Below are 13,615 nucleotides of genomic sequence, written 5' to 3'. Positions count from 1 at the left end.
TATTTGAAGAGTTACAATTATAACCCAATCCATCTTATCAATTTCAGATTCTAGACAACTATCGCTGCCTCCTTTATTCTCTTAATATCTCTTTTTTTAATGATTTTACTCATACTTGGTTTTATATATATTTATTTATACGCATATAATACAAGATATCCTCATCATTCCAAATTGTTTAGTTACCAGTGTTCTACTATATATTATTGTTATGTTTGAAAACAGATATGATTGTAAGCAGCTGAGTAGAAACTACATATTAAGATGAATTCATAATATTTTACTACAATTATTGTTCTATCTTTAATTCAATTAAGCAAAGCTTGAAAATGTATATTATAGAATAAATAAAACTCCCCCTGTAGCTCTTCTAGAGTTATTAGCGGTCCCAAGCCCGTGTAAACGGAGGAGGGTAGGCCATGGAGTCGGCAATCCCACTCCGTAGAAAAAAAACCTTGCTAAAAAGATGCTAACCAGAACAAATATGGGGCTAATTAATTTATACATAAACGCAATAAAAAGTCCTCCATCCTCTTGTACATTTCCCCTTCTCAAATTAAACAATGTGAAGTTATAATACTTCATATCGTACATATTTCGATTCTAAAAATAAACTAATCCTCTTTCTAGATAAATAATCAAGCCGAAAAAGTAAGCAGAAAATATTCTTGTTTAAAATTATTACCTTCGAAATCAGAATTGAACAAATAATTGTGTATCACAAACAAACAAAAACACATGACAGGCATTAATGATATTACAAAGTTCATTTTGTATTACATAAATACATAAAGGTTAGTAACGGTACATGATTAAATACCAACATGAACATTTTTAACCAAATTAATCAACACTCCATTAAAATATTTGCACTTTAACCTTAAATGCATTCAATTTGTGCGTTTTTGTGTGTGTGTGTGTTTGCACGCGCAAATTATTATCTCTAATGATACAATTAAAATAATCGTTAATGTAGTGAATTTCTCTTTGTAGGAGCGTTAACAACACTTCGCCAGGATTGATGAACGACAGAGAGAATCTAAACAGTAGATTATCATTACTAAATGATGAATACAATAAGTGAGATACAATTATTCTTGGAAATAATAGTAATAAAATATTTTGCATGAAATTGTGCTAATATTAGTGCTCTTAATTAATCAATAATAAACCAAAATAAGCACATCAGAAAAAGAAAGTAGATGTAGATAATATGTGGATGAAAAATTAACTTCCACGTTATGATATCTATTAGTAAAGAGTGTAGATAATTATGTGACTGTTAGAATGTGTCATAATTGTTTAATTCATAATAAACCATGAACAAATATATTTAGAGAGAAGAATACAAATTAAGATAAGAGAACTTGCATTAAAAAGAAAAGATAGAAGTGTTACTAGAAGATAATTAGTATCAATAGTCATTGTGTATAATATTATAACAAGAATAATCATTTCTTTAAATGATCAATTCGACTAGAGTCTGTTGAAGTATGAGTCTTTTTTGGAGAAAGCATTACTGTATTACTACCAGGTGAAACAGATCCACTAGTTCGACTTGCTAACACAGAATTTAACAACAAACGTAATTCTTGTGTTAAAGTTTCAAAACGATAAGCAACGCGAATGTTTGGTAGATTACTTCGAGTTATATCATTACCCATAACACCTTCTTGTGTATAATTAGGTCCAAGCCAATGAGATTTAATCTGTAACAGAATAACAACAAATTAGGAAGTAAAATAATTAAACAGTTAGTCAGTCATTTGTAATTAAGTAAAACATGGAACATATGGGCATCAGTGCAAGCTCCTACACTATATCAGCAGAGGTAGATGAAATTATCAAGAAGAATATCAAAGTAATAGGACCTGTAACAGTATTCGTGTTAGTAGAAGGCGATAAAGATACACATTATGATTCAAGAAAATATGAGTTAAAAAAGTAAGGATGTATGAGATAGAGATTGTACTCATCTGTGCCATTGCGACCGAATTTCAGCTATGACTCAATGTTTCCTCCAATCAATGGTTACGATAATCACCTAGACACCGACCAGGTGTTTTAACGTATCTACATAGCTCAACCATGTTGTATACGAAAAAGATAAAATCATGGGAACTATTTTTGGAATGTTATATATATATATATTTTTTTCTTATTGTATAACTATTAAGTTATTAGGTTATATACATTAATATTTCTCTTATCATAAGCTTTCATTTGACCTATTGGATATTATTATACGATCTACTATTCTCAAGTTATTCCCAATCTATGAATTACAGTCTCTCACACTTACAGCTACTTTTGACTTGATCTTGTATAACAATTATTTTTTATTATATGGAGTGATGCGGTCTGGTCTACTTGGATATAAACTAAGTATGTCTGAAATATACGATTCATATAGTGAAGGCTGATATTTGTATTCTGGACTGAGGGGGCTGAGTTAGGAGAGAAACTAGCATACAGAGGAACAATAAGGACTCAGAGCTGGTCGTGCTGGTTAACGCGTCATTGGTTTAGAACAGGGACAAGGTCATATAAGTCAGTGTTTTAATTGGTTATTTTGTCACGTGATATGTGACGGGACATAGGACATAACAAACCTGATAGGAAATGATTTGATAAACTGATATCACGCCCTGATTCGACAGATCCTACCGTTTTTGCAACCTACTCCTATACTTTCAAACATCTTTTATTTATTTATTTGAACACATAAATATTGCTACTAGGAGGCACCAGATATATATGCGCCCTCAAACATCACGCTTCGAGGTAAGTTTGGTAAATAAACTGTTACTGTCAACATGTTTAAAAAGCATCTGAGTAACTAATTTACCTAAGACAATGTTAATTAGATGATAAGATACTTTAGAGGAAATATAACTGATACTTATTCGATACTTACTTATAACTGATACTTATTACTTACCTAGCCTTTTTAATTGTGGATCCAAAAGTAATTTATTAATTAAAATAAATACACTAATTTGAAATAAGTCAGTCAGTCAGCTACAACGTAGGACCAGGCACACATATGCATCGGTCCAAGTTGCCATACCTCGTTAGCACAACAAGATGAACATCGGATTCATAGAAAATCTGGTCACCAGAAGAGTATTTTTTACCAGCTGGAAAATTGAGTTATTTTTTGAGAACCAAGAGAAGAAAGTCTACATGTAACTTCAGCTCTTAACTTTAAAATAAAATGTTTGTAAAATATAGATATTCAATATTACATAAATCAAACAAGATGAACATATTACTACAATATAGTTCTTTTAAAAGGTATCTAAAAATGTTGAAATATTTACCTTTCTAAATAAATGATTGTGCAATATTGTGCCCCATAAGTGACTTAATGACAAGATGTACCTATATATTCTATTTTATGAGTATACCATTAAAAACTGTACAATATCTCTTAACTTTCATGAAAGAAAACATAAAAGTGGAACCATATGGTGAAAAAAAACTTTTGAATTAAATTTCTCTGTAGTTAATATTCAGATAAGGAAATGTGTAATCTTACACAAATAATAATAATTATTATCATAATAACTTACCAGAGGAGAGAAACCACTCATCAAAACACTATTACGTGCTAATTCACACATATCAGTAGATGTGAATTTCCATACTTGAGCAGCTATACTGTATTCTTCAATCAATGGTTCTTTAGTAAAATGAAATTGTAAAGGATCATCAGTGCTAAGACTGACGAACAGACCCCGTGCTAAAAAGTCATTCAACGGATTACGGTGATAATCCAAAAACAAAGAATTATTACTCAAAGGTGACATAGCTATTCCGATCTGTTATTGAAGATTTGAGGCATTGCAGAAAAAAAAGGAATAGACAAAAAACACATGAATAGGTACACTAATTAACAAAAGGAAATTATTATAGAATTTTAAAATATAATTAACGTCAGATAAATAAAACGAACATTTACTCTGCATCCGTGTCGGGATGCTTTGATAGATTAATTTACGAAAAAAACTTCAGGAAAATCTAGGTCGACTTTCATACTTATTTTAATTTTGACGGATAACTATATGAAAGAATTTCAAAGAAATCAAATGAAGACAAATCATCCATAGACAACAGGTAATCACTGAACTATTTTCCCGAGTTAGCATTAGCCGATTATGTAATTGAGCTCATAGACCGATTAATATTAGACCACCACTGAAAACCTGGAAGCACTTAACGGACGTCTCGTCCTAGTATAAGATTTCTCAGCAGTGAGCACCCACGACCCCACACGCAAGGATAGAACCCAGGACCTTCGGTCGTGGATCGTGGATGTACACTGCCGAAGAGTCCCGTACTAATACAAAACGGTCGTCAAGTGCTTCCAGGTCTTCAACGATGGTGCGAAATTGATAGGTTCATGACCTCAATAAGAACTCGACAATCTCTACAACTCTATACTGATAAACATGGAATCGATTATTCTGTCATTAACTGGTAAAATGTATAAGTTATATTTCTTTAAAATAAATGTTTCAAGTTAAAGCATTATATAATTTTAGAACAGACAGTTTTTGGTCTGGCTAACAAAAATAAACATCTAGCTTGATATTGATTATCTAATGTTATTTGGTGAACAGCTTCTTTACCTCCAGCTTGGTGAACTCGACTATTAATGACTTGGCGAATAAGAGTTATTAGTAAGTCTCAGTATAAGAAAATTATGCAGTTAAGAAACTTGTTCTTTTTGATTGGTAGAACGAGTATACTACAATCACAAGTGACAATCTTAAAACAGTTTCATTAGTTTCTAGAACTGCAAAATTGGTAAATAACTACATAAGTATAAGATGCACTGTAAACATAAAATACTTACATGATCTACTAACATCATTTATAACAAACAAATAAATGCATCTCGAAAAGAAAACAGTATTAAACATATTACCTGAGCAATATAGTAAAGATATTGTAGAACAGGAGCTTTACGTAACAACAAACCATGATTGATACTTTCAGCCAACAGGAAACAAGTAACTAAATGATTAATATTACCTGCTTCACCAGAGTGAGGTCTAAATGAGAATGTATTTAAACCTCGATGACTGAAAAAGAATTGCAAACGTACAACAACAAGAAAACCATAAGAACATGATTAAATTGGTATACTCTGCTTATAAAATAGAAAAAGCAACATTACGAACTAGTTGTATAAAAATGCAGTGTATTATTATTAGACGACTATGAAACAAAGTCAGCCTAAACAACTACTTGATTATTGCACTTCTGACTGATGCTTTGAATAGTTATCGATTGAATTCCCATGAACAATAATTATTCAGGGATTAGATAAAAAAAAAAGAGACTATAGGAACAATAACACAACTTTTTAGAAATATATGACTACACCTATTACCACAGGTTACTTTGAAAAATTGCAGGATAATTGTCCTTTTGAAGTAAAAAAGTGTAAGTGATATCACCATTTGAGGTGATAATGATAATCCTACCCCGGCAAAACAACACCAGTAAAAAGTATGTACAGTAAATGAATTCTATTTTCACTATAACTGTAGATAAAATGTGTATTTATTTACATATGTAGATAAAATAAGTTTAGGATATAAAAATGAACATTAATCAAATTAATGTCACCATATTATAAAATTCATTATTAACAAGTTGACCCTGAAGTTGGCCAGGGTAAAAGGAGCGACCGGAGATATTTATTTTGGATGCAAAGCTCCGGCTTTTTGATCCGAATAGCAATTGCCTCAGACGTCTGCAGGATTCTCAGTCTGATGGAATTAGGTAGACTGCTGTTAACACGATATATTATTATGAAAGATTGCTCCATGTTGGCTCTATGTCCCGTCTGAACTAAATGAGCTAAAATAGAGCTATGGAAAAATACTAAATCTCCACAAAACCCCTTCTGATAATTAAAATAGAGCTGTTAACCGTTTTGACTACATCTTTGCATAACCACACTGGGAGGTGCTCATGAGCCCGAGTATACAAATTCCTAGAACATCTGCCTATATAACTTGCCCCAAAGGAGCAGTTGAATTGATAGATACAGAAAGAAGTGGCTAGTCTAGGCAATTTATCTTTCAACATCGGCGTGATCATTGGACGTGTGGAAAACATTAGTTGTAGTTTAGCCGCATTAAAAGTCCTTTGGATTGATCTTCGTAGCTTCAATCTTAACATCTCACTAGGTGCGTCGCCTCTGAATTGTAGACGTATACACAAAGGCTTTTTATTCACAGTTAAACATTCTTCATGCTCTCTTTTACTAGCTGTTTTTATTGATAAATTTCTCCGGGTATCCGTTTTCTCTCAGGTTCGTGTATAATGTTTTTGTTTCATCTTCGACCGTATCTCAAGAGCATATGGTCTTGATTCTATAGTGTAATGGTCTTATTCAGGTTCCTTTTATACTGTAGAGGAACAAAACTAAGAAAGTTTGTATACTGACCCGTCCACGATGTTTTCCTGTTTATGTTTCTCCTTAATAAACCGTCTTTTCTCCTTGTAAGTAGAACATCTAGAAAAGCTATTCTACCTCCACTTTCCTCCTCATATGTGAATTTCATAGACGGATGAGCTGTATTGAATAGCTGAAGTGTCTCCATTAAGTCAGTATAGTCGTTACATAGGATGAACGTGTCGTCCATGTATGAGAAATGATTGAAAAGAATATTCTTTGTTCTTCATATGATTGTGTTTTAATATGATGGGAATTTTTCAGCGATTAATATCTAATATTTCCTTGAAAAAGCTTGGACTAGATTGCCAGGCGAAACGTTGGATTTATTTATAGTTCATTCGCTGAGATTTTACAAATATACATTCTTCCTATTTAATGTCTTATCTAGTTATAATTAAACCTTGAGAATTGGACATCATTTTATTTTTGTTATTTATGTATATATATATTTTTAATTTATTATTGTTTTTATTATTTGTTATTTCTCGTATGTTTTTCAGAATTAAGTTGATAGTATTTATGTTCATAGGTTTTTATAAATATGAACTTGTTCTATATTACGTGGTGACTTGCATCATCACGACATGATCAATTCGATGGTATTTTATTCATAAGTTGTTTATAGATAAATTGAAAGAATTAAATCGTTGGTACTGGCGAGATTAAAAGGTAAATAACTGTTTTAAATATGTAAATAATTTAAATCTAGTAATAGTGCATAGACATTATGACCTTAAACATGAACTAACTCTTATAACCGAACAGTTAATATACTAATCACGTCATTGAGCGATCTTTAGTTAGACAACCATTGAAAAACAAGAAACACTGGACAAGCGTTTCGACCTAGTTCAGATATGGCTTGAGATTGAATCCAAGCCCTTTCATCTCAAGCGCAAAAGCTTAACTCCTGGACTAATAAGTCAGCATTCAGTGGTATGCAAGTCGGACTTCAATCAATTCGCGATATTATGATACTATAATATAACAGCTATCCAGTGTTTACTGGTTTTCAATAAATATTGAACAATAATCAGTCTATAATGTAAACCGCGAAAATTCAACAATCCACAAATCCCCTAAACTATATAGGAATCATGCATACAGTAAAAGTGACTGGATCTAAAATAGTGGAATCAAAGTTGTAAGTTCCATAAACTGGCTACATACTTGCGTAGGCAAAACGTAACAAATATATCTTCTTATTACTAACTATCATCCCCAAAAATACATTTTAAGAAAAGTGCTCACCTTCTAAGTTGATTTAATTGAGATATATTAGCAAACATATAAAATATATAATAAGAATATGGAGGATTCTCATTTAAATCATACTCATCTGGTGTAGGAGTTGATGCATTGAATACAATTTTATCAGATTTCGATTCATCATCCACTGAATCAAAACCAGTTACATATTGTAGAAATGCATGTAGTTCAGGATGTGACTTAGGATTGACAGTTGCCTCGAACAATGGTTGAAAGACATTTGTGATAATATCCTGAAATGAAAAAAAATTATGAAAACTAAAACATTCTAAAAAAACATGGTAAACTGAGTATTTGAATTTTTTTCCTATGTAGTAACTTAAAATTAAACGCTTCAGTTACTTTTAGACATATAATATTGTGAAAGAAAAGGAATTACATAGATTTTCATTGAAGTGAAGAGATGAAAAGAATCCTGAATATTTAATATCAATGATCATTTTTTGTGGTTCATAACAGCCAAAAATTATACTTATGATTATTGTTTACTTAACACGTTACATTTTTCTGTTTGACATAAGGAGTAAAAATTGGTCAATAAACTTAGTTGTTTAACAATTCTAGCAGCAACAACAAAAATAAAACACCTTTATGATTTTATTGTATTATGAACAGAAATTTTGTGGTGTATGCTACTTATGTTGACAAATATAAGTAGTACGTAGAATGTCTGCCAGCAGAATATTGAGCAAATTAAATTAAAAGGAACAGAAATGCAAACAAAGATCAATTTTAACAACAAGAACTCACACAAAACTGATAAGTACTAGAAATTAAAGAGAAATAGACAGTTCCTTCATTCCAGTTAGGAAACTACAAACATTTCACAGTCTTCATCATCCCCGAAAGAACTGAACCGAATACATGGTCTTTAAACCTAAGGAAGGAGTCTGATACATTTAAACCAATTAATCGAAAACCAATAGTTAACCTTTTCCAGCTTCAGACAATTCACATATTGTGTGGTGACCAAAGAATGCCATGGCAAAGCAATTGTCTTATTTGCGACATAGTTGATGCCATATGGCATGTACTGTGTTTTTTCATAGTCTGTCACTATCTTATAGTTAAGTTAATATCCTTTTATAAATACACAAATTGTTGAGGAGAGAAATATCAGTCAAAATATTTGAGTTAGTGCTTTTCACATGTTTTCGTATACTCACTTTATAAAACTGAGAAATCTAATGCATTTCAATGATATTTTATTTATTGAAAGACTCCACAATGAAGGGTATGAATTTTCAAGGAAAGTAAACAACTAATAAGTACGAACTATCTGTTTTACAAAACATTATCGATTTAACGTCTTTGTCAACATGCTTCATAAAGTAATAAGAACTATTCACCAGTTAGCTATTGATCAACTGGTCAATTTAATCTAATTTTCATTAAAATATAAGAAAAAAAACAATGACCTACATTTTGCTAAAAGCACAAATCATTACTAACAGGAAATTGGGAAATTTATTCAATAGAAGTTATACAATTACAGGAAAAGAACAACATATTGAATTATTTAATTTTATCTCAATTCTATTTCGAGAATGTAACTACTTTTAATCAATATTTTTCACTGAAAACTTTTTCAGATAATTTTTTCTGTTATAAAAAAAAACTAAACCATGTCAATAATTTAGTGAAACCTTTTAACTCTTCCTTAAAAGCTCATTATCATTGTTATTGACTTCAAACTATTTATTTACAATATAAGTGTATTAAATATATGAATTTACTTGAAAGTATTTCATTGATCCTTTAGCGTGATAAACATCGAAAAGACGAGGCACTTGAATCAACCAACGTATATTATCTGAATAAACTTTACAATCAATAGCCCATCTAGCCAAATTATCCCATTCATTGATAGATCTACCATAAATTGAAAGACGTGGTTCAGCATTTTGATATTTTGATTCAGAAAAGTCATAGAACACTTCCTGATATTTGAAAAAAGGAGAAAGAGGCAGAATAACTTACAGAGAAATGTAGAAACATTAACACTGATATTGTTATTATCGTTACTCATGAAAATTTGACAGGTACAGAAAGACAACTAGAGTAAACTAACTAGAATAGTCTATTTATGGGGATAAATAGTTCATTTAAGCAGATAATAATATCGAAATTTGCATGGCAGTTAAGGTCTCCATATACTCCCAATACTGATAATAATTATGTGCACGCTAGTGACTAGCTTCAAGATGGAACTGTTGGAGTTCTAGTGAAAAGTTGTGACCGGTGGAGTCCAATATGTTACGGGTATGAGACAGTTATCCACCTCAGACAATGAATGAAGAGTTGTGCAAGATCATGGATCAAAGTATAATAATGATTATTAAACGATGTCAAACATGCTAAGTGCTTAAATAAAAGACACTAAACATAAAATCTAACTCCGCCTGTAGCTCCTCCAGGGGCTACTGCCGGTCCCAAGCCCGGGTAAAGGAGGAGGGTTGGGCATGGGGTTAGCGACCCCATCCCGTAGAAAATCAACTCGCTAAAAAAACGCTAACCAGAAAAAATCATTCAAACCATTCAAACTCTGCCCTGGGAGTAGAAGGAAAAATGACGTCTCATGATGAAAGCCGAGTTCCTTCGGAAGTCATGAGGCCGATGCACCTTCTTACAACCAGAGCGACAATTTTTATAGGTACATGGAATGTCCGGACAATGTGGGAGACCGGCAGAGTCTTCCAAATTTCTGCGGAAATGAGGAAATACAACCTGGAAGTGCTTGGAATCAGTGAAACACATTGGACGCAGGTTGGACAACAACGACTGTCTTCAGGAGAACTTCTGTTATACTCCGGTCATGAAGAAGAAAATGCCCCACATACACAAGGAGTGGCACTGATGCTGTCTAGAAAAGCACAAAATGCACTTATAGGATGGGAATCTCATGGACCGAGGATCATCAAAGCCTCCTTCAAAACAAAGAGAGAGGGCATTACAATGAACATCATCCAATGCTATGCGCCGACCAACGACTACGATGAAGACGCTAAAAACCAATTCTACGATAGGCTGCAGTCAATCTTCGAGAAGTGCCCAACCAAGGACCTGACCATTCTGATGGGAGATTTCAATGCCAAGGTTGGAAAGGACAACACTGGATACGAAGACGTCATGGGACAACATGGACTGGGAGGAAGGAACGAAAACGGTGAGAGATTTGCAAACCTATGTGCCTTCAATAAACTGGTCATAGGTGGCACCATATTCCCACACAAAAACATACACAAAGCCACTTGGATTTCACCGGATCACACTACACAGAATCAAATCGACCATGTCTGCATCAACAAAAAGTTCAGGAGGACGATGGAGGATGTGAGAACCAGAAGAGGAGCTGATATAGCATCCGATCACCATTTGCTGGTCGCCAAGATGAAACTAAAACTCAAGAAGCACTGGACAATGGCGCGGATAACATCACAAAAGTTTAACACGGCCTTTCTTCGAGATGCCGACAAACTCAACGAATTTAACATAGCCCTCCGTGGACGCTCAACTTCGAGATCAACAAGCTGGATTTCGTAAGGATAGATCGTGCACAGATCAAATCGCAACTCTACGTATCATTGTGGAACAATCAATCGAATGGAATTCATCACTCTACATCAACTTCATCGACTACGAGAAGGCATTTGATAGCGTGGACAGGACGACACTATGGAAGCTTCTTCGACACTACGGCGTGCCTGAGAAGATAGTCAACATCATACGGAACTCCTATGATGGACTAAACTGCCAAATCGTCCACGGAGGACAACTCACCGACTCGTTCGAGGTAAAGACCGGTGTTAGGCAAGGTTGCCTACTCTCACCCTTTCTCTTTCTCCTGGTGATCGACTGGATTATGAAGACGTCAACATCTGGAGGAATGCACGGGATACAGTGGACAGGCAGGATGCAGCTTGACGATTTAGACTTCGCGGATGATCTGGCTCTTCTATCACAAACGCAACAACAAATTCAGGAGAAAACGACCAGTGTAGCATCAGCCTCAGCAGCAGTAGGTCTCAATATAAACAAAGGGAAAAGCAAGACTCTCCGATACAATACAATATGCACCAATCCAATTACACTTGACGGAGAAGCTTTGGAGGATGTGGAAATCTTTACATATCTGGGCAGCATCATTGATGAACACGGTGGATCAGATGCAGATGTGAGGGCGCGGATCGGCAAAGCAAGAGCAGCATACCTACAGCTGAAAAACATCTGGAGCTCAAAACAATTGTCAACCAACACCAAGGTTAGAATTTTCAATACAAATGTGAAGACAGTTCTTCTGTATGGGGCAGAGACGTGGAGAACTACGAAAGCCATTATCCAGAAGATACAAGTGTTTATTAACAGCTGTCTACGCAAGATACTTCGGATCCGATGGCCAGACACTATCAGCAACAAGTTACTGTGGGAGACAACAAACCAGATTCCAGCGGAGGAAGAAATCAGGAAGAAGCGCTGGAAGTGGATTGAGCACACTTTGAGGAAATCACCCAATTGTGTCACAAGACAAGCCCTCACATGGAATCCTGAAGGTCAAAGGAGAAGAGGAAGACCAAAGAACACATTACGCCGAGAAATAGAGACAGACATGAGAAGAATGAACAAGAATTGGATAGAACTAGAAAAGAAGGCCCAGGACAGAGTGGGTTGGAGAAAGCTGGTCGGCGGCCTATGCTCCATTGGGAGTAACAGGCGTAAGTAAGTAAGTAAGTAAACATAAAATCTACGCGTTGATAAGACAATTTCTTTTCAATAATAAGTCAATCACTGTTTTTTTTTCATTTGATTTTCAATTTATTCTTATGAAATCAATTAACATCCTTTAATTCTGTATTTAAATGATAACTGTTAAGATTAACAATTTCTCTACCTAATGATCACTTAATCAGTATACGACTGGATAAACTCAAATGTACTTGATACCACTGTCATCTTTATCAAATAGATCTTCCTTGTGATTTGCAGAAGTTGGAAATAGGGGTAGAACAAACCTATTGTATCTTCTTTTGAGGTGTCGTTCGAACAGTCAATGATACTGCAAATCATAGGAAGAAGAGAGATAGAACAATAAAACTTCAAAGAGATGAATACGCTAGAACTCAATCAACATATTAACTTCGCCATATTGAGACTCTATGAAGTTAAGTGGGTTGGTGGTGAAACACGAGCGAAATGATAACATAGCTTAAAGAATATGTTATATATGTGTACAAATTAAACCGTAAAAAGTCCCATAAGATGGGATAATTTAATGATTACCAAATCAAAATGTTTGTGGCCTATAAGGTGAAATTGGAGAAAAGTTGAGAATTCAGAATGTTGCATTCAAGGTTTCTAATTAGTATTTTTTGATACAGTTTTCGTTTGTCCCTTACATGAAAAATTATAACTTAATTAAAGTAAAATTTCTCTTAATACAGCATAATATCATCACGCTACTTTCAATGGTATATCATCTTGGTATTTATTTGATGAGTAACAGGTTTGTGTTTGAATAAATTATGATAAACAAAGATGGATGGAGGCTAGCAGTGGAATCCAGGTTACTACTATCTCTATGAATTCGCAATCTAATAAAATCGGATCTTCTCAGATTCCAAGAACTTCCCACTGTGAATTCAACAACCTACTATTCACTTTAAATAGCCGTGATCATGAATCCATTGAAGCTAAACCCCCATTGAAAAACCTGTAATACTGGGTGGACGTTCCCACCTTATGTAAGACTCCTCAACAGTGTGCATCCCCAATCCCGCCCTCATGGGTTTCGAACTTAGGACCTATTCCGTTCCTTTGATACAATTTTTTAGATTTATTCCTTACCCTCCACTTTTGAAGAACTTTCAAAAT

The 13,615-nt window shown here is 33.9% G+C and overlaps 1 protein-coding gene across 1 annotated transcript in view; it reads right to left on the bottom strand.

Annotated features, from left to right (window-relative positions):
- Nucleotides 1-1,451: 1,451 nt before the first annotated feature.
- Nucleotides 1,452-13,615, bottom strand: part of Smp_004120 (AMP deaminase, putative) — a gene marked incomplete at both ends in the record, with an annotated part of 28,690 nt that continues 16,526 nt past the window's right edge. Inside the window, 5 exons of the mRNA XM_018791591.1 lie at nt 1,452-1,709; nt 3,576-3,824; nt 4,934-5,090; nt 7,730-7,980; nt 9,484-9,687. Coding sequence (XP_018645298.1) covers nt 1,452-1,709; nt 3,576-3,824; nt 4,934-5,090; nt 7,730-7,980; nt 9,484-9,687 — 1,119 coding nt within the window. The remainder of the gene's footprint in view (nt 1,710-3,575; nt 3,825-4,933; nt 5,091-7,729; nt 7,981-9,483; nt 9,688-13,615) is intronic.

Source organism: Schistosoma mansoni, assembly GCF_000237925.1.
Source record: "Schistosoma mansoni, WGS project CABG00000000 data, chromosome 2 unplaced supercontig 0120, strain Puerto Rico, whole genome shotgun sequence".
NCBI classification, from domain to species: domain Eukaryota; kingdom Metazoa; phylum Platyhelminthes; class Trematoda; order Strigeidida; family Schistosomatidae; genus Schistosoma; species Schistosoma mansoni.
This window is presented reverse-complemented; position numbering and strand designations above follow the sequence as displayed.